This window comes from Oryctolagus cuniculus, chromosome 3, assembly GCF_051225735.1.
Source record: "Oryctolagus cuniculus isolate XC-2025 breed Fujian yellow rabbit chromosome 3, ASM5122573v1, whole genome shotgun sequence".
Classification (NCBI taxonomy): domain Eukaryota; kingdom Metazoa; phylum Chordata; class Mammalia; order Lagomorpha; family Leporidae; genus Oryctolagus; species Oryctolagus cuniculus.
The window spans coordinates 69,359,329-69,386,909 of record NC_142869.1 but is presented as its reverse complement, the minus strand read 5'-3'; the positions used below and the strand labels follow the sequence as shown (position 1 = coordinate 69,386,909).

At 43.0% G+C, this 27,581-nt stretch overlaps 1 protein-coding gene across 17 annotated transcripts in view; it reads left to right on the top strand.

The window, feature by feature from the left end:
* Positions 1-13,237: 13,237 nt before the first annotated feature.
* Positions 13,238-27,581, top strand: part of DYNC1I2 (dynein cytoplasmic 1 intermediate chain 2) — a 68,978-nt gene continuing 54,634 nt past the window's right edge. For 11 of the 17 annotated variants that reach the window (XM_070070701.2, XM_070070700.2, XM_089328166.1 and 8 more), the window contains exons 1-3: positions 13,238-13,448; positions 16,454-16,570; positions 21,559-21,676. In XM_070070701.2, the coding sequence (XP_069926802.1) occupies positions 16,463-16,570; positions 21,559-21,676 (226 nt within the window). In that variant the 5' untranslated portion in view covers positions 13,238-13,448; positions 16,454-16,462. Of the gene's footprint in view, positions 13,449-13,568; positions 13,693-13,739; positions 14,402-16,453; positions 16,571-21,558; positions 21,677-27,581 lie in introns of those variants that run through there. The other 6 variants (XM_008258742.5, XM_008258741.5, XM_008258743.5 and 3 more) reach the window with 2 other exon arrangements.

Sequence of the window (27,581 nt, the reverse complement as noted above, 5' to 3'; positions counted from 1 at the left end):
GCTGCAATGGCCAGGGTTAGGCCAGACTGAAGCCAAAAGCCTGGAACTCCATCCAAGCCTCGCATGTGGGGCAGCAGGGGCCCAAGTACTTGGGCCATCTTCCACTGCCTTTCCAGGCACATTAGCAGGGAGCTGGATTGGAAGTTGAGCAGCCAGAACTTGTACCAGCACTCATACAGTGGCTTAACCCTCTGTGCCACAATACTGGCCTCAACTTCTGCCTCCTTAGCACATTATACCCAACTCTGCCTGTGCTAGGAACACTTCCTTCTCACGTGTTCACCTAACTCCAGGTAATCCTGTAGGACATAGCTCAGGTGCCATGGGCTTTTGGAAATCATTCTTAACTTTTCCACTCAAAGCACTTTATCTTTTCATGCTATTTGGTTTGCACTCCCACTAGATTCTAAGCTCTCTGTGTACCCTAGTGCCTACTACTTAATAAATGCTTTTATCATGTTTTTGAATGAACATTGAATGAAAAATCTTATGAAGGAAATCCAGGTTTTAAATTGGCAGTCATTCACAGCTCCCCCATCCCTTGTGTATGGCTGAACATAAAGCAAGAGAGTGAGGGGAAAAGCTAAGGAGGAGAGTTGGAGCCAAGGCCAGCCTTGCAGAGAATATGGAGAGAAAAGCTTTGGAGGTGAGGCAGCTGGGAGGCATCCGGCATTAGCAGAGGAACTCAGTGGTGAGACAGCTGCACAGGCTCAGGCTGCAGGGCAGGGCTCAGGCAGGCATGCTGGGCAGCTCCTAGATGTGCACTGTGGGCAGGGGGAGCCCTGAGAAACAAAAGGGAACAGTGGTCACTTTTGTTCTTAACCATCGAACCAGTTTTCTTTTTTTCTCTTTCAAATAAATAAAATTGTCTTTAAAATCCCAATACTGAAAACAGGTAAGACCAGAATTTGATCAGCCTGGGTTTTATTCAGCTTTCTAACATTTATCCAATGCACAATTTTGATAAACACCTATATTTAAAACTGGGGGTAATCGGTGGCCACTGTAGCCATTGAAAGCATCTGAGTCACAGGCTCAGCGCTCTGACTTGCTTGCACAGGATGCCTGGGGTTCGGCAAGCTCTTCCCGGGAGGAGGGCCTTTCTCGGCCTCAGCTGTTCACAGGCTGCTGCAGATGCCGTGCTCGCTGGTTCTGCAGCAGATGTCACACCACGGGGCCTGAGGTGTGGATCTCCAGACCTGGCTTTCTATCCCCACGCTGTGCTTGAGGAACACTTTTCCCGCTGGGACCATCTAATTCTTCTGGGCACTCGTTTCTCTCCACCTACGGGCACTCACTACTGACATCCTGGTGAATTTCCCTCTGGTGTGTTTTCTGTCTATGAGGGTTCTTCAATAGGAGTTTGCGGGAAGATGAAATGAAGTTTATTCTGCTGCAAAATATTTTTGAAATCCATGCATAGCTTTGTCCTAACATGTATTTTCCACGAACTTTTGGAAGACCCCCTAGTAAGTTTACAAATAATTGAAACAGGCTCTATATACAAATGCATATTCTTAGTTTTTTAATTTACCTTTATAACAGAGATTTTTTGTTATGTCAAAATCTTCAGAAATACAATTTTTAGCAGGGGTAAGTTTCCACCAGCCTACCTGTATCCTAATTGACTACAGCTTTCCTCTATAGTCAGATATTCCGATATAGTCAGACATTCAGATGGCTTCTAATTATCTACAATGACAAATAATGGTGCAATAAATCTTTGCAAATATCCTTTAACAATGTATTTTCTTGGATGGGCTCTCAGTTGTTGAACAAACTGTTTAAGGATGGGAACATGTTTCAGGTGTTGCAAATTATTTTCCTAAATACTGACAACAATGTGCACACTTACTGCAGCATCTGATTAGGAGTTTTAACTAAATTATTACAAAGTCATATTTCCTTGTTTAAATCTACCTGTATTTACAGTGAAGAGATTGAACATTTTTCACACATATTAGTCATTTGTACTTACTCTGTTGTAAACTATCTTTTCCTTTTATTTCCTAGTGTATTCATATTTTTTCATGATTTACATGAGTTCTCTGAAGGTCAAAAAGTAATTAATAAGTAGTATATGCATTGATTTTATTTATTTTAAGATTTACTATTTGAAAAACAGAGTGACAGACAAGGATAAAGAGACAGAAAGAGATCTTCCATCCAATCCTCACATGGCTGCAACAGCTGGGGCTGTGCCAGGCCAGAGCCAGGTGCCTGGGACTCCATCAGGTTTCCAAATGTGAGAGCAAGGGTCCAAGCCCTTGGGCCATCTTCTGCTGATTTCCCAGTCACATTAGCAGGAAGCTGGACTGGAAGTGGGGCAGGTGGGACTCAGGCTGGCACCCCTATAGAATGCCAGCATCGTAGGTGGTAGCTTTACCCGCTATGCCACAGCGCTGGTCTGAAAGGGTTCCTAGGGACAGATTCATGTCTGGCATGCAGTGATAGATGTGATGACCTCTTTGGCCCCAAGGCCCTAGAAAATGACACTTGGGACCATTTAACTCCTGCAGGCTTATGCGTTCTATTCCAGCCTCTAAGGTTAACTTGGCTGCAAGGACAGGGGAATGTGAGAACTACAGACTCCACGGCTCTGTGACTCTGCTGGTAAAGGCATGTACTGCTGGTCCAGCTCTGACCTCTGTCCTCTAGAAATGGACTCTTTTTTAGGCCATGTGTGACCAAGTTCCCACCTCCCGCCCCAGTTCCAGGATAACACCCTTATCTTGCGTCTCTACTCCTGACATCTTCTCACTCCATCCTCATCCTCCCCCCTTACCTATTAAGCCCTCAGGGTATTGGGCCATCTGGGTTGACTCTCAGCACTATCAGTCCCTGTGGCCAACGTCTCATTTCCTGCTGCCATGGTCTCAGGGAGACCATCTACCCGGATCTGATGCTAGACTCATGCCTGCTGCAACTTGCCCACTCGGCACCCCCCCAACACATCTGCCTGTGCCTGGGGAAACTGGTTCGGAGATGGCATCAATACTGATAGATGGGGACAGGATGTCTAGAGGAGGAGGAGGTGCAGGACTGTGGCTCTGATGGGGGGAGGGGAGAATAATGGTGTCAATCAGCGAGACTGGGAAGAAGGGAGGAGCAGTCTTGGTGGGGAAGATGACATTCCAGTTCTGGAATGTTGGATTTGAGGTGCCTGCAGGATTTCCGGGAGCTATATGGTGGAGAGTTCCATATGCAGTTTGGAAGTTCAGGAGACAGTGTTACATTTGTGTGACTGTTTCTCAGGTTGTAAACATATGTGTGTATACACATACATAGGCGTAGATTCACACACACACACAAAGCTCAACATCTGCCAGGGATCAAGGTTGCTCTGTTTGTGAATAGCTAGAAAGAACATGGAGCAAACCACAGTTCGTTCCCCATTATGCAAATCTGTACATTTTGTTAATCAACAGATCTGTATAATTAGAAGCTCATTTCCATGTTAATGTAGAAAATCCTAACCATCCTGGAATTTATCTGAAGTCAGTAAGGTCAAATGTTGAACAAATATTTATTCAAAGATGAATAGTACAGGTCAGTGCTTCTAACCTGAAAGCTAATCAATCTGAGTCTGATTTGGACTTGACATAGGGTTTGTAGTTCACTATATTTCACCTGCCAATTAGTAACTGTTGTTTTATACCCTCACATTCAAAAAACAATATACACAGGAGTAATCTTTAAAAAACAATGAGATTTTATTCTACCACAAGAAGCTAAATCAACACAAGAAACTCTGGGGGAGAAAGATGATGCCCCTACCACACTGGGGAAGGGTTTATATGCTCCTTTAATGGACCACTCATAATTCCCATTATAGTTAATGGAAGTTCTGTGTGTGTGTATCAGAGTGTACAGGCTCACTGTCTCTATCAGAAAATGATTCCTTTTGTGTTGATCTCCTAGCTGTGTTTTCATTCTACCTTTTAAAACCATTACACCTAACAGAGTTTTTTGAGTGCATTATAGGTAACTTTAAGAAGCCATCATTATCTCCTCTCTCTTAACCACATAATAGGGGGTAGAAAAGTGAGAGTACAGTATATACACCACGCTGAGTAGAAGGAACTTGCCTTGGATTTTTGAGCCCCTCAGCCTATTTTCTGTAATGTTCAGTGGTGAATCACTCTTAAGTGCTCCATCATTCACTAGGATATGTGCTTCATGCCAAAGGTTACCAGATTACAAAACTATTCTTGGCTCAGAAGGGACTCATAATTCACCATCACCTTATTTTGACACTGAGAGAGAAAATATGTGCATCAAGACAAGTAGAGGAAATAATGAAAAAAAAAACCTATATTAAGTTAACAATGCAGCAAACACTCCAAAGGGAAAAATACAGACTAGAACAATAATAAGGATAATAGAGAAGTAATGCTGTTAAATTATGAGAGATTTGCTGGTCAGCTCATGAACACTCCCCTAAGTGAAGATTGGTCTTCAGGAGCTTCTCTTAGACAAGAGAAGAAATGGGAAAGTTAAGATAGTTCTAAAAGTTGGAAGAAAATATTTCCTTGTGCCCATGTTTGTAAGAGCCAAATACATTTCCTGAAGGTGAAGTGGAAATGTTTAGAATGAATTTTTAAAAAACCAAGTGGTTTCGAAGGAGCTGTTAACAGGCAAAGGATGAACAATCTGAGGGGCCCAGAGGCAGGTGTTAGGAATCTCATGAACTCAGATAACCGAAGTGAATTCTGAGAGAACCTCTCATTAACACATGGAAAAAAAATGAGAGATCTGCTATTTATGAGAAGGTCCTGAGAAATATGTTCTTTGGTAAGGAGAGTATATTTTGGATTTTAGTACATTTCATGATAGTAAAGTTATAACCACAACAAGTGACAGTTACAGGATATTAAAAGTATAATTAGGGCCGGCGCCGCGGCTCACTAGGCTAATCCTCCGCCTTGAGGCGCCGGCACCCCGGGTTCTAGTCCCGGTCGGGGCGCCGGATTCTGTCCCCGTTGCCCCTCTTCCAGGCCAGCTCTCTGCTGTGGCCAGGGAGTGCAGTGGAGGATGGCCCAGGTGCTTGGGCCCTGCACCCCATGGGAGACCAGGAAAAGCACCTGGCTCCTGGCTCCTGCCATCGGATCAGCGCGGTGCGCCGGCCACAGCGCGCCAGCCGCAGCGGCCATTGGAGGGTGAACCAGCGGCAAAGGAAGACCTTTCTCTCGGTCTCTCTCTCTCACTGTCCACTCTGCCTGTCAAAAAAAAAAAAAAAAGTATAATTAGGAGAAGCTTCATACATTGCTAAGGGGCTGCAACTTTTTTTTTAACAATGTAAATTCATGGCAAACTTTGAGGAGGGTGCATTTCACAAGGTTGTAAACAAACACAAATGCTATAAGCCAACTACTTGGGTAAGAGAACTCATTTTTTTTTTTTAAGATTTATCTATTTATTTGAAAGTCAGAGTTACACAGAGAGAGAAGAGGCGGAGAGAGAGGTCTTCCATCCGTTGGTCCACTCCCCAACTGGCTGCAAAGGCTGGAACCACACTGATCCGAAGCCAGGAGCCAGGAGCTACTTCCAGGTCTCCTACGTGGGCGCAAGGACCTAAGGACCTGGGCCATCCTCCACTGCTTTCCCAGGCCATAGCAGCGAGCTGCATCAGAAGTGGAGCAGCCGGGACTCAAACCAATGCCCATATGGGATGCCAGCACTACAGGCGGTGGCTTTACCCGCTACAACACAGTGCCAGCTCCAGAACTCATTTTTTTATTTTTATTTTTATTTTTTGTCAGGCAGAGTGGACAGTGGGAGAGAGAGAGAAAGGTCTTCTTTTTCTGTTGGTTCACCCTCCAATGGCTACTGTAGCCGGTACGCTGAGGCCGGTGCACCGCGCTGATCCGAAGCCAGGAGCCAGGTGCTTCTCCTGGTCTCCCATGCAGGTGCAGGGCCCAAGGACCTGGGCCACAGCAGAGAGCTGGCCTGGAAGAGGAGCAACCGGGACAGAATCCGGTGCCCTGACCAGGACTAGAACCTGGTATGCCGGCACCACAGGCGGAGGATTAGCCTATTGAGCCGTGGCGCCGGCCTAGAACTCATTTTAACCCTTACAGATTCTTTCCTTTTCTATTTGAGTGTGTATTACATTTTTCGGATGCTTTGTGTTTTTACTTAAATTTACTTATTTTTTCTTAAGTTCTTTATTGAATATAACATATACCCAGTAAAGAGAACCCATTTAAAGAGAGTACAATGAGTTTCTTATGGAAATGTCAATTTGTGTAATCCTCATCAGATCAAGAGATGGAGCACTCTCAACAAGAAACTTCCCCATGTCCCGTTTCACTCAGTAGTCCTAATCCTTTCATAGCTCCTAGTCTGACCTGTCATTAGACTAATTCTGCCTGCTTTTGATCTACTCCCTAATTTATGATGGTTTAACTTTACAATGCTGTGGAAGCAATATGTGTTCTGTAAAAACTGCACTTGGAATTTTGAATTTTGGATCCTTTCCAGGCTTCCAACATGCAGTAGAATCATCTGTCGTGATGTGGGTGGCAGCAGCACCCATGCAGCCCCTTGAGCACGAGGGGAAGCAGCCCATACTCTCCAGTGAGCCCTGTTGCTAAGTGAGGATGCTGGGGAGTTTAGGGCACATCTGATATTTTCAATTTATGATGGATTAATCAGAATGTGACAGCTTCGGAAGTTGAGGAGCACCTGGTTAGTCCTGCAGTATGCCAATATTTTACGTCTATCAAATTTTGTGTAGGTTGGCATATTGATTTCAAGTGTAATTCTAGATATGAATTTGTTCAACAAATACCATTGTATCTATTTCTACCCTCTCCTACAAACCATTCTAAAAGATGCAAACTCACTCACACCCCAAAAAACTTTCAGCACTAATGCTTGCCATGACTCCCCTGCCAACTTAAGAAGTAAGAAAGACATGGAATGGGGTCAGTGTTGTAGCACAGCTCGTTAAGCTGCCACCTGTGATGCCGGCATTCCCACATGAACACTGGTTCAAGTCCCAGCTGTTCCACTTCCAATCCAGCTCCCTGCTAATGTGCCTAGGAAAGCAATGAAAGTTGACCCACCTATGGGGTCCCTGCCACCCACGTGAGAGACCCTAGTGGAGTTCTAGCTCCTGGCTTCAGTCTGTTCCTGCCCTGGCTGTTGTAGCCATTTGGGGAGTGAACCAGCGGATGGAAGATCTGGCTCTGTCTCGGTCTCTCCCTCTCTCTCTGTTGCTCTGCCTTTCAAATGAACAAAATAAATCTTAAATAAATAAATAAATAAATGGGCAGGTGCTGCAGCACAGTGGGTTAAAGCCCCAGCCTGTAGCATTGGCATCCCACAAGGGCATTGGTTCAAGTCTCAGCTGCTCCATTTCCAATCCAGCTTCCTGCTGATGCACCTGGGAAAGCAGTGGAGGATGGCCCAAGTCCTTGGGCCTCTGCACCCACGTGGGAAGCCTAGAGGAAGTTCCTGGCTCCTGGCTTCGGATAGGCTCAGCTCCAGCCATTGTGGCCATCTGGGGAATGAACCAGCAGATGGAAGACCTCTCTCTCTCTCTCTGTCTCTACCTCTCTCTGTAACTCTTTCTTTCAAATAAATAAAATAAAGCTTTAAAAAAAATTGCAAAGCCACAATAATCAAACAACTTCTATCACTCCAAAAAATTCCCATTGGCAGTTCATCCCCCTCTCCGTTCCAGCCCCAGGCAACTACTGATTTGCTTTATGTCATTATGGTTCTGCATTTTCTAGGATTTCAGATTAATGCAGTCATACAGTGTGTAGTCATTTATGCCTGGTCTCTTTCACTTAGCATGGGATTTTCAAGATTAATTCATACTATTGCTCATTTCTCTCTGCTATTATCCATTGTATAAATATATTTCAATTTTAGCCATTTACTAGTTGGTAGGTGTTTGGATTATTTCCAGAGTTTTTGTTTAGTTTTCCTTTGTTTCATTCTGCTGTGTCAAGGTCTAGATATCTTCTCATCTATCTTATTTGCAAACTAATTGGAATTCTTGAATCTATGGACTGGTGATTTTTATCAGTGGTGGAAAAGTGGCTTTTCAGATATTGCCTCTGCTTCATTCTCTCTCCTCTTCCCTTCTAACATGGCATTAGATTTTTTTTTTTTTTTTGACAGGCAGAGTGGACAGTGAGAGAGAGAGAGACAGAGAGAAAGGTCTTCCTTTTGCCGTTGGTTCACCCTCCAACGGCTGCCGCGGCTGGCACACCGCGCTGATCCAATGGCAGGAGCCAGGTGCTTATCCTGGTGTCCCATGGGGTGCAGGGCCCAAGTGCTTGAGCCATCCTCCACTGCACTCCCTGGCCACAGCAGAGAGCTGGCCTGGAAGAGGGGCAACCAGGATAGAATCCGGCGCCCCTACTGGGACTAGAACCCGGTGTGCCGGCGCCGCAAGGTGGAGGATTAGCCTAGTGAGCAGTGGCGCTGGCCGGCATTAGATTCTTTTTTTTTTTTTTTTTTTTTTGACAGGCAGAGTGGACAGTGAGAGAGAGAGACAGAGAGAAAGGTCTTCCTTTTGCCGTTGGTTCACCCTCCAACGGCTGCCGCGGCCGGCACACCGCGCTGATCCGATGGCAGGAGCCAGGTGCTTATCCTGGTGTCCCAAGGGTGCAGGGCCCAAGTGCTTGAGCCATCCTCCACTGCACTCCCTGGCAACAGCAGAGGGCTGGCCTGGAAGAGGGGCAACCGGGACAGAATCCGGCGCCCCGACCAGGACTAGAACCCGGTGTGCCAGCGCCGCTAGGCGGAGGATTAGCCTAGTGAGCTACAGCGCCGGCCAAGATTAGATTCTTATTAGAATTTCTCCTCCTATCCTTCAGCTCTCTAAACATTTCTTGCATATTATCTTTCATTCTCTTTATATAATGTTCTAGATAATTTCCTTAATATGACCTTCCAAAATACAAATTTTCTCTTCTATGCCTGCTCTATTATTTCTAGGACACTGGGACAGAGTACAAATGGAAAATACAAAATGGAAAATAAATATATTAATGTTAGAAATCAAGCTGAGACAGAATTAAATAAAAAACGTTTCATCCTCTTACCTTGACAAAGGCCAGATCTCAATTTAAAAATTTTCAGATACCTGAAGCTCTGCCCTGCAATACTCACACCATGGCATAAGGAGAGCTGATTTCTAACTTCATCACTAAACCCCTTTCCTTCTACCCTCAACTCGACACCATGCTGCAAAATCCAGTTCAGGATAGGCCTTGGGCTTTGTCTCTTGTGCTCTGACCTCTTAAGGCTGTGAAAGTTCACCAGGTAGCAAATGATCCCTTGGTGCCCATTTTCTTTTGTCCTAAGTATTATTTACTTTCTTGACAGCTCCTTGTAGTAAGAAGGAAGGTGTTTTATCCAGCATTGTTAGTAATTTTCCTTGGGAATGTCAGTGGGGCACCCAGTCTGTTTTATTATTGTAAAAATCATACAGAGTCTTAACATTTCTCCATGTACTTTACTTAATTCCCACAGATAATGCATTAGTTCATGCACTTATAATTTCTGGCTCCATTCAAAAGCTTTCCAGCTACATGCCTGTTTTCTACCTCTACTTGCTGTTTCTTCTCTCCACTTCCCATTCCCCTAAGTAAGTTACATCAGTAAGGGTCTCAGAAAGAAACAGAATTCACCCAAGATATGTGAAAATACTTTCATCGAAGGACCAGTTACAGAGAGGAGAGTAGTAGCAGGGAGCAAATAAAAGACACAGAACTCAAACTAGCTATGCAGGAGGTGGTAAGGAGACAAAGGAAGAAGGTGAAGTTCCCAGGGCCATGGAAACTAGAGCCATGGAAGAAGAGCACCGGCATGAACCAAGGTCACGGAGGGATAGAGCTGTCGCTGGAGAGGCAGCATCAAAAGAGGGAAGGAGTAGGGAAGAGATGTTCAGTCTTCACTTTGCACCTGCCTTCTGATGTCCTCACCTCGGCCCACACAACAAGGCAGTCCTTAAAGAAGCCAAGGTCAACCCCTAGCATCATGCAGCCTGGCAGAGAAGGGCAGGAAAGAATCGGGGGAAGAGAGCGAAAATAACCAGCACACCAGTCTTTTTCCAGACTACCTCCTAAGTTCAATGTCAAAAACCAACCGTATCATGCCATCCTCCAACATAAAACCTGCCAGTAGATTTGCAGAATCTGTAGGACTAAACCTAAACCAGACCGGCACCGAGGCTCACTAGGCTAATCCTCCGCCTAGCGGCACCGGCACACCGGGTTCTAGTCCTGGTCGGGGCGCCGGATTCTGTCCCGGTTGCCCCTCTTCCAGGCCAGCTCTCTGCTGTGGCCAGGGAGTGCAGTGGAGGATGGCCCAGGTGCTTGGGCCCTGAACCCCATGGGAGACCAGGAAAAAGCACCTGGCTCCTGGCTCCTGCCATCGGATCAGCGCGGTGCGCCGGCCGCAGCGCGCCGGCCGCGGCGGCCATTGGAGGGTGAACCAACGGCAAAGGAAGACCTTTCTCTCTGTCTCTCTCTCTCTCACTGTCCACTCTGCCTGTCAAAAAAAAAAAAAAAAAAAAAACACCTAAACCAGGATGTTTAATGTTGCCCTGATTATAGCTTCAATCCCCAGTTCTTGTCTTGGTCTACAACCATTCTACATCATTTCCAGGATTCCCAGTATCCCATGCTTTCACAGCTTTGCACTTTGGCCATATTCCTTCTTCCCAAGCCACCTTTCTGCATCCTCCTTGCTTGGTCAACTTCCACTCAACCTTTCAGAATCAAAAACTTAGCTCCAGGGGTGGGCATTTGTGTGGAGGGAAACAGTCAATATTCCACTGCTTGGGATGCCTACATCCCATCTCACAGCTCCTGGAGTTAAGTCCTGGCTCAGTATCCAACTCCAGCTTCCTGTTAATGCACACCTGGGAGGCAGCAAGTGATGGCTTAAGTACTTGGGTTCCTGCCATACCTGTGGGAGACACAGACTGAGTTTTAGGCTCCTGGCTTCAGCCTGGCCCAGCCCCACTGCTGCAAGCATTTGGGGAGTAAATGAGCATGGGGAAGATCTCTGACTGTATGTCTCTGTCTGTCTCTCTGCCTTTCAAATAAAAATAAGTGCAAATTTAAAAACTTAACTCTGGAGGAGGGCATTTGGCCAAGTGATTAAAATGTCCAGATCTCATATCAGAGTATCTGCATTTGAGTCCTGCCTCTGCTCCCAATTCTAGCTTCCTGCTAATGTGTACTCTTTAGGGTAGAAGGTGTTGGCTCAAGTGGGTGAGTTCCTGGGACCTGGGTTAAGATCCTGTCTCCTGGCTTTGGCCCTAGCCTAGCCCTGGCTGCTGTCATATGCAGTTGGGGAGTAAATCATGATCCAGTAGATAGGAGTGTTTCCCTCTCTCTCTCTCTCTCTCTCTCTCTCTCTCCCCCCCTCCCCCTCTCTCCCTCCCTCCCTCCCTCCTTCCCTTTCTGCCTCTCAAAAAACAACAAAAACCAAAATGTAGCTGTAGAATTAACTCATACAGAAAGTTTTCATTTCCAGAGTATTCCCATTACTTCCTTGTTTACCTTCATCATAGTACTTAGTTGAACCAAGTGCCCTTTTACCCTTGAGAAGAGACATGTACATTTTAGCTCACTATGTAACACAGAGCACCATTCCTGGCACAATGCTGTAATCAGTAAGCATTTTTTTAAATGAATAAATGGAAACTAAATATTAGGAAAGAGGCAAGAAAACAGTATTGCAATAAAGCTCTTGGAAATTTTAGGTTATGGGGGAACGTCTCAGAATCTAAAGGGTTTTCTTTTTCAATTCATTTCTGTTACATTTGTTTTTTTTATAGGCAGACAAAGATACAGAGAAGACCACAGCCCAAGGACTTAGAATTTGAACACTAAAGGTGAATCCTAAACTTGGGCAATGTGTTTTCTATCAATTTTCTAGAACATGGAAAAGATACTGCTTTGGTGTTAGCTTTAAATCTTGCCATTGTTTTAAATTATTTTTTTTTTAAGATTTAGTTATTTATTTGAGAGGTAGAGTTACAGACAGAGAGAGGGAGAGACAGAGAGAAAGGTCTTCTGCCTGCTGGTTCACTTCCCAGATGGCCACAACGGCCAGAGCTGGACCAATCCGAAGCCAGGAGCCCAGAGCTTCTTTTGGGTCTTTCACGTGGGTGCAGGGGCCCAAAGACTTGGACCATCTTCTACTGCTTTTCCCAGGCCATAGCAGAGAGCTGGATCGGAAGAAGAGCAGCTGGGATCCAAACCATGGCCCATATGGGATGCCAGTGCCAGGCAGGTGGAGGCTTAGCCCACCATGCCACAGCGCTGGCCCCTAAATTCTTATTTTCAAAACATGTATATCAACCCAGACATTTCTGGAAACTTCATGTTTTGACAATTTTTGCTTTATTTGTATATTAAAAATATCTAACAACTGTGGAAACTATTCTTGCTTTATTTAGATTTCAACAGTATCAAATGCTTTCTCACCAAAAATTCTTTCAGAGAAAACCAAAATGCTCCCACACTGCAACAAAATAGAATTATTTATTATGATTAACATATCTTTATTTAGATTCTGCCCAAGATGTCATATGAATCCTCAGTAAGGCTTTGTTTTCTAAAACTACATACTTTTGGGGCTGGCATTTTGGCAAAGCATATTAAGCCTCCATCTGTGATGCCAGCATCCCATATGGTACCTGTTCCAGTTCTGGTTGCTCCACTTGCAATCCAACTTCCTGCTAATGTACCCGGGAAGGCAGTAGAAGATGGCCCAAGTGCTTGAGGCCCTGCACCCATGTGGGAGAACTGCTCCGGGTTCCTGGCTTCAGTCTGGCTCAGCATTGGCTGTTGTGGCCGTTTGGGGAGTGAACCAGTAGAAGATATTCTCTCTCTCTCTCTCTCTCTCTCTCTCTGTGTGTGTGTGTGTGTGTGTGTGTGTGTGTGTGTTTCGCTCTCGGTAACTCTGCTTTTCAAATAAGTAAGTAAATACTGGGGGAAAAAAACCTATATTCTTCATATATCCTAAAGTGCAGTGTTATCCACTGGAAAATAACCCTCCTTAAAATTCTGCCACTGTTGAGTCAAACATCTGAAGATCCAACACACTGAACGTCAGGCGCCCCGGACAACGACAGGAATACGCCGAAAGATGAAGAGCACATACCCTCTCACTGGCATATTCCAGGAAGAAGCCGTCCAAGTAGACGCCCCAAAGGCTCGCAATACTACGTCTCCCAGAAGACCTTGCGACTACCAGCGACCACAACTCCCAAAATGCACTGCTCCCCGCACGCAGGTTTCCATCGGTGCTGGGTCTTGTAGTTCTCCCAGGTGGTGTCAATTTGAACCACGAGGCGGAGCGTACGGACTCAGCCCCAAGATACTAGGCGTGATTTTCCAGCGGTTGGCAAAGCGAAAAGGCTTCGGGCCTCAGGGCGAGCTGCGCTGTCTTATCTGCTTTGCAACAGGGTAAGTCATGGGGGAGCTACTCTGCGTCGCAGGGCCCCACCCTGTGTTCCTGAGCGCAAGCTTGGTCTGGCGGAGCCTTGTGTCCCTAAGCTCTCGCCGTAGCAGCCGCCGCCCATCCCTCTTTGTGTGCTTCGGGAAGCCGCTGAGCTGGTGGCGGCGGCGGTTGTCGTTGAGGGCTTAGGCGAGGGACGTTACCGGGAAGTTGCCGACGGGAAGACTCTTTCCCCGTCCCGCCACCTCACAGGTGGGTTGGCTGCTCTGCCTCGAAGGCCCTCCTGCCTGTCCCGCGTCGGGACTCGAAGGGCGGCCAGGCAGGTCCTGCTGACAGCGCCCTCCGGCTCTGGGGAGAGGAGGCGGGGGAAACCGGGTGCCGTGACTCAGGGCAGCCGGCGGAGAGGAGTCCACTCCCTTCCCTTCTTGAGCCTCAAGAGGCGGCCTGTGGAGCCTAGAGGCTCGGCCAGCGTCCGCCGGCCCCTTCCTCCGGATTCCCTGACCTGGACCGCGCCTTCTTGGCGGTGACCCCGGGGTGGGGGAGAAAGTGATTCCTTTTCTGCTTGCTCCGTTTTACAAATATAGGTCATTGCTAGCGTTTCCCCGCACCTCGTGTGTGTTGGGAAGGTCCCTACGCGGGGCTTGTAGCGCCGAACTCTGCAGACTTCTCTTCCCCGGAGTTTTCAGAAAAGGAACCGATCCGTCGTCATGGAGGCTCTGGCCTCAGGATGAGAGAGAGACGGACGGGTCAGCTGCAGTAAGAGCCGGTCAACCTGTGTTGTTGGGCTTTGCCTAAAAATATGCTTACTCTAATGTCCCTTAGCGGTAGTACCTCCATTTTACGGTTGACACTGAGCAAAAATAACGCGGTTAGCTAGCTGCACCTGCAGAGTTAGGTGTGGAAGTTCTCTTCTACCGTGCGCAGCTGGGTAGCAAGGGCGGCGTTTGTCCCGGTGGATAGAGTGAGTCTCTTTAAGGGTCGGTGGAGGCAGCTTGTCACTGTTTTTGTACGCTTGGAACTTATCGACTTGTGATGTCAGTGTCTCTGGACTATTTTATAAGAGAAATTTCCTTTATGTGTTTATTGGAAGACAGGGTTTTTCCCCCTCTCTAACCCTCTTTATTTTGATGTAACAATTGAGCTTTTTTGGAGATTCCTCCTACATACAGTTTTCCAGAAGTTGGTTTTCCCAGTTTTCTTGGTCTGAAGCATAATTTGATACTTCAGTTGTACACGCAGAGACGTTGATCATTCTAAGTCAAAATATGAAGATGATAATAAGTTACCTTTTGCTTTATCCCTATGATACTTTTTCAATTTTTAAAAACCCTCGAATCATTACTTTTTCCTAAAACTGAGGATAAAGTAATGTTCATGTAGTTGTTTTTAAACCTCTGTTTGTAATGTTATCTAACTTATTCATTATTCATTTAGCCAGTATCAATGCAATGTTAAGGTCACTGTGCTGTAGACTGTGGAGACAAAAATGACTAAAACACAAGCCTTGATTTCAAGTAGATTACAGTCTAATCTGGAACATTTCAAGTGTGTTCACAAGTAATTGTATAAAAAGTGTCCTAACAGGTGTAAGGTAAGGTGTGAGTGGAGAAACAAAGAAGTTGATCGGACTGATAACGATGGTGCCCTTTGCACTATGCTGTCTTTAATATTACTGCTACCATGGCCCTTCTAGAATTTGCAAATTTGCAGAAATTTTCTTTGTCCTCATGGTTTTTAGCAGGTTTCTAGGAATGAGTGCAACACTCTGGTAGTAGTTTGGATCTGTGTCACATTACTTGAGAGTTCTTAATGCCAGCGCATATCTTAAGAGCCTGTCTTTACCTTTATCTTCATTGCTGTAGTAGGAATATATTGTCATAGAAAATCTGGGCATGTGGGAGTGTGCATCTGGCACAGTGGTTGGGACCCCATTTGGGATACCTGCATCTTGTATAGGAATGTCTGGATTTGTTTCTGGCACCAACTTCCTGCTAATGCACATCCTGGGAGGCACCAAGTGATGGTTTGAGTATTTGGGTTCTTGCCACCCACATAAGAGAACTAGATATGGTTTCCCACTCCTGGCTTTAGCCTTGCCCAACCCTGGCTGTTGGGGGCATTTGAGGAATAAATTGATAAATGGAAGATCCATGCCCCCCCTCCCATTCCCTGCACCTTTCAAATAAAATGAAAATAAATAAATTTAATTTTTTTTAAAGTAACAAAGTTTTCAAAAACTTGTGGTGGGGAGGATGTTGTTGTGGTGCAGTGGGTTAAGCTACCGCCTGCAATGTTTCCCGTATGAGGGCCTGTTTGAGTCCCAGCTGCTCTACTTCTGGTCCAGCTCCCTGCTAATGCTCTTGGGAAAGCAGCAGAAGATGGCCCAAGTTCTTGAGGCCCTGCACCCACATGGGAGACCCCAGTGGAGTTCTAGGCTCCTGGCTTCAGACTGGCCCAACCCCAGCCGCTGTGCCTGGGGAGTGAACCAACAGATGGAAGATCTCACTGTCTCTCCCTCTCTCTGCAACTGTGCCTTTCAAATAAGTAAATTCTTTTTTAATTGGGGGCATGTAAACAATAAAGAACTTATTACATGCTTTCTTGGTTCACTCCCAGAATGGCTGCAATGACCAGGGTTGGGCCAAGCCAAATCCAGGAGCCAGTGGAACATTATCTTGGTCTCCCACATTGACCAGGGGACCAAAGCACTTGGCCTGTCTTCTGCTGTTTCCCCAGGCGCGTTAGCAGGGAGTTGGATCCAAAGTGTAGCAGCCATGACTTGAACCAGTGCCCATATGGTATGCCTGCATTGCAGCAGCAGCTTAACCCGTTACACCATAATGTCAGCCCCTATGCTTATATTTTTAAAGTGGAGATTACATGCTCTCTTTATATAGTATTGAACTGCAGGGCCTCTCGGGATGGTTATCTTTGCTAAGAACTGATTTTTTTTTTTAAGTGTGCTACTTTTGCCAATGTATTGATTATTGGAATTCATTGTATGCTTGTTAAGGTCACAAACATGTCGGACAAAAGTGAACTAAAGGCTGAATTGGAACGAAAGAAACAGCGGTTGGCACAAATCAGAGAGGAGAAGAAGAGAAAAGAAGAAGAAAGGAAAAAGAAAGAAGTATGTTTAATTTTTTTAAAGAATAACAATATAAGTAGAGTTTATTCCTAGTACATATTTTTATGTAATAATTCCAAAATAGAAAAAATCTAGCACTTACGACTGTAGATGTATTATAATCAGCTCCTACTTTAAAGAAACAGGCTAATATGTGAAAATTACACAACTGGTAAATTAAAATGTGGTGTTTTTTTTTTTTTTTTGACAGAGTGGACAGTGAGAGAGAGAGAGAGAGAGAGAAAGGTCTTCCTTTGCCGTTGGTTCACCCTCCAATGGCTGCCGTGGCCAGCGCGCTGTGGCCAGTGCACCACACTGATCCGATGGCAGGAGCCAGGTACTTCTCCTGGTCTCCCATGGGGTGCAGGGCCCAAGCACCTGGGCCATCCTCCACTGCACTCCCTGGCCACAGCAGAGAGCTGGCCTGGAAGAGGGGCAACCGGGACAGAATCCGGTGCCCCGAACAGGACTAGAACCCGGTGTGCCAGCGCCGCAAGGCGGAGGATTAGCCTAGTGAGCTGCGGCGCTGGCCAAAATGTGATTATTTTTAACTAAATGAAAATGTTGCATATAGATTCCATTTCTAAGATTTGATTAAGAAGTTCAATTTACATATTTAATCTAAGAATGTATTTGTTATATGAGGGTATTTCAAAAAATTTGTAGAAAAAAGAAGGTAAGTTTATTTTGGTATAATAATTTTTGAAATCAATATATAACTATTTCACAATACACTTTATTCATAAGCTTTTTGAAGGCCTCCTCCACCCCTTGTAATCTGTGTTGCAGAACTAGTGTTGTGGCACAGTGGATTAAGCCACTACCTGCAACGCTAGCATCGCATATCAGAGTGGCAGTTTGAGTCTGGCTGCTCTACTTCCAGTCCAGCTCCTGCTAATGTGCCTCAGAAGGCAATGGAAGTTGGCCCAAGTACTGAAGCCCCTGTACCCATGTGGGAGACCAGGATAGAGTTCTTGGCTCCTGGCTTTGGCCTGAGCTGTTGCTGACTTACAGCCATTTGGGGAGTGAACCAGCGGATGGAATATCTTTTTTTGTATTTCCGTGTCTCTCTGTTGCTCTGCCTTTAAAATAAAATACATAAATAATCCTTTTCTAAAAAAGATAATTTTATGTAAAAATCTATTAGCTCATAAGATGATACTTTTAGCATAGTTTAGACTTATGAAGTTTTATTTCTGAACATTTTGCTAGTCTGAACTGCTAGTAATTTGTCAGAATTGGTAATGTTAATGGCAAACAAATGTATAATAGATGACATAATTGATTAGAGGACTTGTTCCTATGTATTTTATCATGAGTTACTTATTGAAAGGCTATATTTTTATTGAGTTGTAGGTTTGATGAGGTAATAAAGTTGGACCAGGTACTTCTGTCTTCTGAGTTTTGACATCACTTGTTTTATCAAATGCAGAAAATATTCATTGACCCTGAGCTGGAGATATTTTACTTATTCCTGCATGAGATACACATTTACTCCTATGGAAACTCTTTGGATAGATATGTATACTTTTACCACAGATGTGTTTTAAATGGCCAGTGTATGGTAGTTGGTCCTAAGTGTGACTTTAGTACCAAGTTTTTTTTTTTTTTCAGTGTGATAGCCTAAATAAATGAAGAGACAGTTTATATGCAGCATTGCTGTGATGCTGTTAAGGCCTAAAACTGAAGAATTTGCTGGTTAATGCTGAACAGTTTTTGTTACACTTTCATAAAAGGGTTAGAACTTTATATTAGCTACTTGATTAAAAGCTAACTGGTGGAAGCATGCTTTAGATTAGCAGACCCATTCCAGAATAGTCTCTATAGTCTTCAACTCCTCAATTCTGAGAGTGAATTTGATCATTTTCTAATTCAGGAGTCTGCTGATAAACTGTTACATGCATTAAAGTTTGTTTGGTAAAATATTCAGTTTTGCTATTTTGATGAAATTTTCTGATGACTTTAAGTTAAAAAGGTATCATAGACTATTGTGAGTAACAAAATTCACTCCGGACAATATATGAGTAATGGGGTTGACTCAAATATACTGTCACATGTATTAAGGTGTATACATGAAACTTTTCCCTCAAAAGCTTAAATTTTTCTTAAAATGTTGTGAATGATCTGAGAATATAGGCTTGAGGATCTGTAATCTTGAAACCCAAAATCTGAAATGCTCAAAAAAAGAAGGAACTTTTTGAGTACCAACATGATTCCATAAATGGAAAATTCTTTTTTTTAATAGAAAGCTCTTATTTAATAAATACAAATTTCACAGATACAGCTTTTGGAATATAGTGGTTCTTCCCCCCATACCCGCTCTCCCACCCCCAACTCCTGTCCCACTTCCTTCTCTCTCTCCCATCCCATTCTTCATTAAGATTCATTTTTAATTATCTTTATATACAGATCAACTCTGTACTAAGTAAAGGTTTCAACAGTTTACACCCACACAGACACACAAAGTATAAAGTACTGTTTGAAGACTAGTTTTACTGTTAATTCTCATAGTACAACTCATTAAGGACAGAGGTCCTACATGAGGAGCAAGTGCACAGTGACTCCTATTGTTGATTTAATAATTGACACTCTTATTTATATATATATATTTTATTTTACTTATTTGAGAGGTAGAGTTACAATGAGAGGGAGAGACAGAAAGGTTTTCTGTCCGTTGGTTCACTCTTCAAAGGGCTGCAATGGCCGGAGTCGTGCTGATCCGAAGCCAGGAGCTAGGTGCTTCTTCCTGGTCTCCCACATGGGTGCAGGGACCCAAGGACTTGGGCTATCTTCCACTGCTTTCCCAGGCCACAGCAGAGAGGTGGATTGGAAGAGGAGCAGCCAGGACTATAACTGGTGCCCATATGGCATCCTGGTGCTGCAGGTGGAGGATTAACCTACTGTGCCATGGCACCGGCCCCACACTCTTTATTTATGATGTCAGTGATCACCCAAGGCTCTTGTCATGAGCTGCCAAGGCTATGGAAGCCTTTTGAGTCCACAAACTCCATCATTATTTAGACAAGGTCATAGTCAAAGTGGAAGTTCTCTCCTCCCTTCAGAGAAAGGTACCTTCTTCTTTGGCCCCTTGTTTCCACTGGGATCTCACTAACAGAGATCTTTCATGTAGGCCATTTTTTGCCACAGTGTCTTGGCTTTCCATGTCTGAAATGCTCTCATGGGCTTTTTAGCCAGATCCAAATGCCTTAAGGGCTAATTCTGAGGCCAGAGTGCTGTTTAGGGCATTTGTCATTCTGTGAGTCTGCTGTGTGGCCTGCTTCATGAGTGGAAAATTCTGTACCTGACCTTATGTAACAGTTGCAGTTGAAACACATGCACACTAAAAATGTATAAAATCACATTCAGGCTATGTGTAAAGTATATATGAAATGTGAATGAATTTCATGTTTAGAATTGGATCCCCTCCCCTAGATACTTTAATATTTACATGCAAATATTCCAAAATTTAAAATTCAAAATCTAAAACATTTCTGGTCTCAGTCAAGTAAGGGATACTCAACCTGTTTTAAAGTTTATCTAGTTTAATTAGAATGTTTTGCTAGAATTATACATAGCTGAAATAACAGCTGTCAGAAATTTTCATAACAATGTTTTGTGCTATGTAAAAGTGACTTTTAATTTTACCAAATACAATCATATGTTTTTATTATCATAAAAAAGACCAATGGGAGAGCATTGGGCCTAGTGATTGGTATTCCTGTGACCCGCTGGGAGTTCTTGGTTAAATTCTGGCTCTGGCTCCTGATTGCAGTTTCCTGCTGGTGCAGATCTGGTCATGGCTCAAGTAATCTGGTTCCTCTACTTACATGGGAGGCCTGGATTGAGTTTCTGGTGGTTCTCACTGTTGGCATTTGGGGAGTGAACCAGTGGATGGGAGCTCTGTTTCTCTGTGTCTTTGTCTCTCAAATAAAAAAGTAAATGCTTGTAATGTAAAAAAATAAAAATCTTCACATGAATTTTTGATGTTCTCTGCATAAAATTGTATAAATAAAATGAAGACTTTATACAGATATTAGAGGTACTCCATACTTTTTTTATAAGGCAAAAATTGTCAACTTATTTAAAATTTGTTAAATTTTTAATAATTCCACCTCATTTTTTAGTGCTTTTTTGCCACACTGGGGGAGATTGCCACTTTATTAAAAATAATAATAAAAGGTTGATTTATTTGTAAAGCAGAGTTACAGAGAGAGAGAAATCTGTCTGCTGGTTCACTCCCCAAATGCCTACACAGCTGGGACCGAGCCAGGCCAAAGCCAATAGCCAGGGACTCCATCTGGGTCTCTCATGTGGCTGGCAGGGGTGCAGGTCTTTGGGCTATCTTCTGTAGCTCCTCCAGCAGGGAGCTGGATTGGAAGTGGAGCATCTGGGACTCAAAACCAGGGCTCCAATATGGGATGCCAGCATCGTGGAATGTAGCTTAACCCACTGTGCCACAATAGCAGCCCTAATGTTAGGAAAATTTTGTGGAACCTCTTTGATTACCTATAAAGATGGATGAGTTTGGTACTATATCATATAGAGAATATTTACTAGAACTCTATTAAGAACATTTTTCATTTACTTACTATTAAAATGACTTTAATTTAGATTAAAAATTAAGTGTACCTCCTAAAAATAGTGTTAGAATATTATTTGAAAGATTTTTTGCAAAATTTTCAAACCACATATTAACTTTTTTTAATTTCAGAGTTAGAGAGTGAATACAAGTGAGTGTGCACAAGTGTGCTCCCATCACCAGTTCACTCCTCAGATGTCCCATTTCCCGTGTGGGTGATGGGGTCTCAGGTATTTTGAGTTGTCTTCTGCTGCCTCCCGGTGTCAGCATTGGCGGGAAGCTGGAATTGAGGTTGGAGCTGGGAATCAAACCCGAACACTCTGGTATAGGCCCATGGGTGTGGTAACCAGCATCTTAACTGCTAGGCCAAATGCCTGTTCCTAAAGTTAAGTTTTTCATTTAAAAATTTTAGACCGATCAGAAGAAGGAAGCTGTTGCTCCTGTGCAAGAAGAATCAGATCTTGAAAAGAAGAGAAGAGAAGCTGAAGCACTGCTTCAAAGCATGGGACTAACTCCAGAATCCCCCATTGGTAAGGAGAAGAATACATCCACTTAGAGAAGATAGGCATCTGTCTGGTCAGCTCAGACATAGCTGAGATGAATGAGATGATTTGATAGTTTGCATATTTTCCTTATTTGCATCTCTTAAAATCATTAACTTTATAAGTTATTTGGAATTATCTTTTTTTCAGATGTGCTGGTGCATGGTTACTTTATTTGTTGAAAAGAACTGCAAGATTAATATTATTAACATATACCAAACCACCAATTGGCTTCTGTTTAAATCAGTAATTAATTTTATTAAACATAAGTGAGTTTTATGAGTCATACTGTGTTAAGCCTTAAGATGACTGTGGTTCCTTAACTCTATATTGCTTTCTGTAGGTTAGAGAGATATGTAATGAATCAGTTACATTGTTAGTATTTGAAAGGTATTAGAGTGGAAGGGGACACATATAACCTGCTCCCAATACCAATAAGGGAGATTTTATTGGTACCTTATTTTGACAGTGATTTGACTTAATTACATTTATTTTCTGGGTTATTCATTTTGATAGTTGTACTAAACCAAAAAGCTGATACAGTAGAGGTTCAGGCCAATTTAGTTACATATGAGAAAACGTTAAATGTTTAGTTAAAATAGTTCTGTGCTGAGTACTGTTACAGTATTTTAGTTTGTCTTTTAGAGACAAAATTTCATAGTTAGTTTGTGGGCTAATTCCATTTAGTCCAAGGGAAAAATACTAGAGATGATAACTCTTGTACACTCGTTGTCTGCCTTTACCACTAATACATCCAAAAGGTTTCGAGATGAAAGAGCTAGTCACTCTCATAGTCTGCTTCATTGTTACATCTTTTTTAAAAAACAAAACAAAATACCAAATGTAGTGCGCAATGTTTGCTTGCATCCTGTTTTTTTTTTTTTTTAACTAGTAGTGAGGGGAAATTTTTTTAAAGATTCATTTATTTATTTGAAAGACAGAAATACAGAGAGGCAGAGAGAGACATATCTTCCATCCACTGGTTAACTCCCGAAATGGCCGCAACCGACAGAGCTGGGCTGATTTGAAGCCAGGAGCCAGGAGCTTCTTCTGGGTCTCCCACACGGAGATTTGGGCCATCTTCTATTGCTTCTCCAGGCCATTAGCAGAGAGCTGGATCCAAAGTGCAGCAGCCAGGACTCAAATCAGCTTCCATATGGGATGCCAGCAACGGAGGCAGCAGCTTTACCTGCTGCATCACACCACTGGTCCCCTTTGTTATTTATTTCAGTTCCTTTTCCTTTTTCTTGTTTGGTAGAATTTGAAGACTCACATACTAAATTTTATGTCTTTATTTAATGTTGTATATTGCAATTTATTTTGTTTTAAAAGATTTATTTATTTACTTGAGAGGCAGAGTTACAGAAGAAGAGAGAGAAAGGTCTTCCATATGCTGGTTCACTCCCCAAATGGCTACAATGGCTGGAGCTGGGCCGATCTGATGCCAGGTGCTTCTCCCAGGTCTCCCATGTAGGTGCAGGGGCCCAAACATGTGGACCATCTTCCATAGCTTTCCCAAGCCATCAGCAGGGAGCTGGATCAGAAATGGAGGAACCGGGACTCAAACTGGCCCCCACGTAGGATGCCAGTGCCCCAGAGGCTTAACCTGCTACACCATAGCACCAGCCCCTGTATATTAACAATTTAAAAAGTAAGTGAATCAGAAAACCTTTTTCCTTTTTAAAAGATTTATTTATTTATTTGAAAGGCAGAGTTATACAGAGGCAGAGAGAAACAGAGGGAGAGAGAGATCTTCCATCTGCTGGTTCACTCCCCAAATGATTGCAATAGCCAGAGCTAGGCTGATCTGAAGCCAGGAGCTTCTTCCAGGTCTTCCACATGGATGCAGGTGCCTAAGGACTTGGGCCATCTTCGGCTGTTTTCCTAAGCCGTAGCAAAGAGCTGGATCAGAAATGGAGCAGCCTGGGACTCAGCTGGCACCCATTTGGGATGCTGGTACTGCATGTGGCGGCTTTACCTACTATGCCACAGCACCAGCCCCCACTTTTTTCTTGTTACTCTAGTAACTAAACCAAGTTGCTTATTAGTTGTATGCCATTGGCTTTTGTTTTTCTCTTATGGGATTTTTTTGGGGGGTCCTTTTTAGGACTTCAATTTCATTGAACTCACTTGCTCATATTTCTTAATGCCCAGCCTCAATCATTGATATTTTTTTATTTACTTACTTATTTATTTAAAAGGCAATGTTAGAGGGGAGACAGATCAAAATCTTTCATCTGCTGGTTCACTCCATAAATGGCTGCAATGGCCTGGGCTGGGCCGGACTGAAGCCAGAAGCCTAAAATTCCGTCCAAGTCTCTCTTACAGTTGGAAAGAATTCAAGTATGCTGCTTGCCAAGTGCATTTTTAGGGAGCTGGATCAGAAGGGAACTGGTGCTCATATGGGATACTGACATTGCATGTGGCAGCTTAACCCCTGTGCCACAATGCTAGTTTCTCAATCATTGATTATTTAAGATTTATTTTTATTTATTTGAAAGAGTTACACACAAAGAGAAGGAGAGGCAGAAAGAGAGAGATAGAGAATCTTCTACCCACTGGTTTACTCCCCAGTTGGCCGCAACGGCTGGAGCTGAGCCTATCCGAAGCCAGGAACCCGGAGCTTCTTCTGGGTCTCCCACACAGGTGCAGGGGCCCAAGCACTTGGGCCATCTTCCACTGCCTTCCCAGGCCATAGCAGAGAGCTGGATCAGAAGTGGAGCAGCTGGGACTTGAACTGGCACCCATGTGGGATGCCAGCGCTGCAGGCAGTGGCTTTACCCCCTACGCCACAGCGCCATCCCCAATCATGGATTCTTAAGATGCCATTATTTAGTTGTATCTGTTTGGGTATGTGCTTTTCCTTTTATTTCCCATCTCCAATTCTATTCTTCCCTCACATGCTTTAAGTACCCTCTTTTGTATTTGTAACAAACATACATCCTTTTAGTCTATCATCCATGTGTTTATATTTTTCAAGATTGCATATATCTATGTCCATTTATTCTGTTTATTCCATGTTGCTGCATACAAATCTATTCCTGACTGATGTGTAACATTCCATCATGTACTATATTTTACATATCTGTTTTCACCAGTGCTACGCACTTAGATTGCTTTGTCTCTTTGCTTTACTATCGTAAACAACACTACAGAGAATACATTCTTTCCCATGAGGACTGTGGAAGAATCCCCAGGGGAAACTGAGGGCTGTTTTTACCCTGTCTGCTTTATCACTGGTGATTATCCAACTTTCTGATTTTTCCCTCTGGTGGGTATAAAGTTGTATTCTAGAATATTTTAATATACATGAACACAGATACAGTATTTTTTTTTAATTTTATTTATTTATTTATTTGAAAGTCAGAGCTACAGAAATAGGGAGAGACAGAGAGATCATCTTCCCCATGGTTCATTCCCCAGATGGACACAATGGCCAGGGGTAGGCCAGGCCGAAGCCAGAAGCCAGGAGCTTTTTCCGGGTCTCCCACATGGGTGGCAGGAGCCCAAACATTTGGGCCATCTTCTGCTGTTTTTTCCCAAACCATTATAAAGGAGCTGGATTGGAAGCAGAGTAACTGGACATGAACTGATACCCATATGGGATACAGGCATTGCAGGCAGCAGCTTTACCTGCTACACCACACTAGCTCCACAAATACAGTATTTTGCAAAATATCTTAATACACATTTGATTACAGCAAAGATATTTTCACATATCTATTAACTAATCAGGTTTCCTTTTTATGAATTGCATATCATAACCTCCTATTGAGGTTCTTTATCCTGTTGATTTGTAGATGTTCATGTTACATTTTGGATATTTCAGGCAGGACTTTTATTTGTTTTAGACTTTAAAAAATACTTTCTTCTAGTCTCTTGTATGTTACCTATTATGTTTATAGTGTTTTTCATTGGACAGAATTTTTCATTTTGATATGGTCAAATTGACCATTTATAACCCCTTTTTTAGTGCTCTAGATCTTTTTTTTTATTTTTTTTTATTTTATTTTTATTTATTTAATGAATATAAGTTTCCAAAGTACGAATAATGGATTACAATGGCTTCCCCCCCATACCGTCCCTCCCACCCACAACCCTCCCCTTTCCCACTCCCTCTCCCCTTCCATTCACATCAAGATTCATTTTCGATTATCTTAATATACAGAAGATCAGCTTAGTATACATTAAGTAAGGATTTCAACAGTTTGCTCCCACACAGAAACATAAAGTGAAAAATAATAGATGATTTTTTTTTAATGATGATGAAATCAGATCAGACCTATTGTCATGTTTAATCCCAGTGAGAGTCAAGTTGGGAGTTGATAGTTTCTTTTCTTTTTCTTTTTTTTTTTTTTTTTTTTTTTACAGAGGATCAGTTTAGTATGCATTAAGTAAAGATTTCAACAGTTTGCACCCCCATAGAAACACAAAGTGAAATATACTGTTTGAGTACTCGTTATAGCATTAAATCTCAATGCACAGCACATTAAGGACAGAGATCCTACATGAGGAGTAAGTGCACAGTGACTCCTGTTGTTGACTTTACCAATTGACACTCCTGTCTATGGCATCAGTAATCTCCCTATGCTCCAGTCATGAGTTTCCAAGGCTATGGAAGCCATCTGAGTTCTCCGATTCTTATCTTGTTTAGACAAGGTCATAGTCAAAGTGGAGGTTCTCTCCTCCCTTCAGAGAAAGGTACCTCCTTCTAGATCTTTTTTAAGAACAAGTTTTATGTTGAGGCAACATTTTTTCTGTTTTATCTTTTTACTCTGAATTTAGATTTGTGTTATATTTTTAAAAACTGTGAGGTGGGGATCCAACTTAATTTTTCTCCCTATAATTTACTAATTTTTTATTCACTAATTTTCTCACTGTTAGTCTTTTCCTTCATGTCTGTTGCCAACTTTGTCATATAGTATGCTCCTATATATTCATGGGCATTTTGGGCTGTTTGCACTATAGATATATTTGTCTGATTTTAAACCCAAATTAAATTACTTTGACTTTGTATTAATATCCTAATTTTTGGTGTAGAAAAGTATCCCTTCAACCCCTTTCCTCTTTTAAAATCAGCCTACCTTCACAAACATTTTTATTGTCCTCAAAAAATGTTAATTGTTCGGATAGGCACGGTGCGCCGGCCGCAGCGGCCATTGGAGGGTGAACCAACAGCAAAGGAAGACCTTTCTCTCTGTCTCTCTCTCTCACTGTCCACTCTGCCTGTCAAAAAAAAAAAAAAAAAAAAAAGTTAATTGTTTCCTCATAATCCTGCTGCGCTATACATTGTACTTAGCTTTTACTTTTTCTAAATCTAGAACATCCTCCGTATGCGTACTACTTTTTGTCTCATGATATCTACTTGTTGTAGAATAGGCTAGTCGGTCTATAGAATGTTCCACTTACTAGGGTTATGTGATGGCTTTTTTACGTTTAACTTTGATCCTTTATCTCTTATGTTTCCTCTAAACTGGAAATTAGATTAAAAATCTTGATTCAGGTGCTGGCATTGTGGTACAGCAGATTAAGCCGACACCAGCTTCTTAAATCAGAGTGCCAGTTCAGGTCAAATGTGCTCCACTTCTCTAGCTCAGTTGCTAATGCAGCTGGGAATGCAGCGGATGATGGCCTAAGTGCTTGGGCCCCTGCCACAATTGTGGGAGACCCAGATGGAGTTCCTGGCTTTGGCCTGTCCTGAATGTTGAGACCATGTAGGGAGTGAAACAGAAGGAAGATATCTCTTTCATTGTGTGTGTGTCTCCTTGTTCTGTCACTCTGCTTTTCAAATATCTGTTAAAACAAACAAAAAACTTGGTTCACTTCAGGCTGAACATCTTTGGCAAGAATAGCTCATTAGTGATGCTATATACTTTCATATTGAATTGAATCA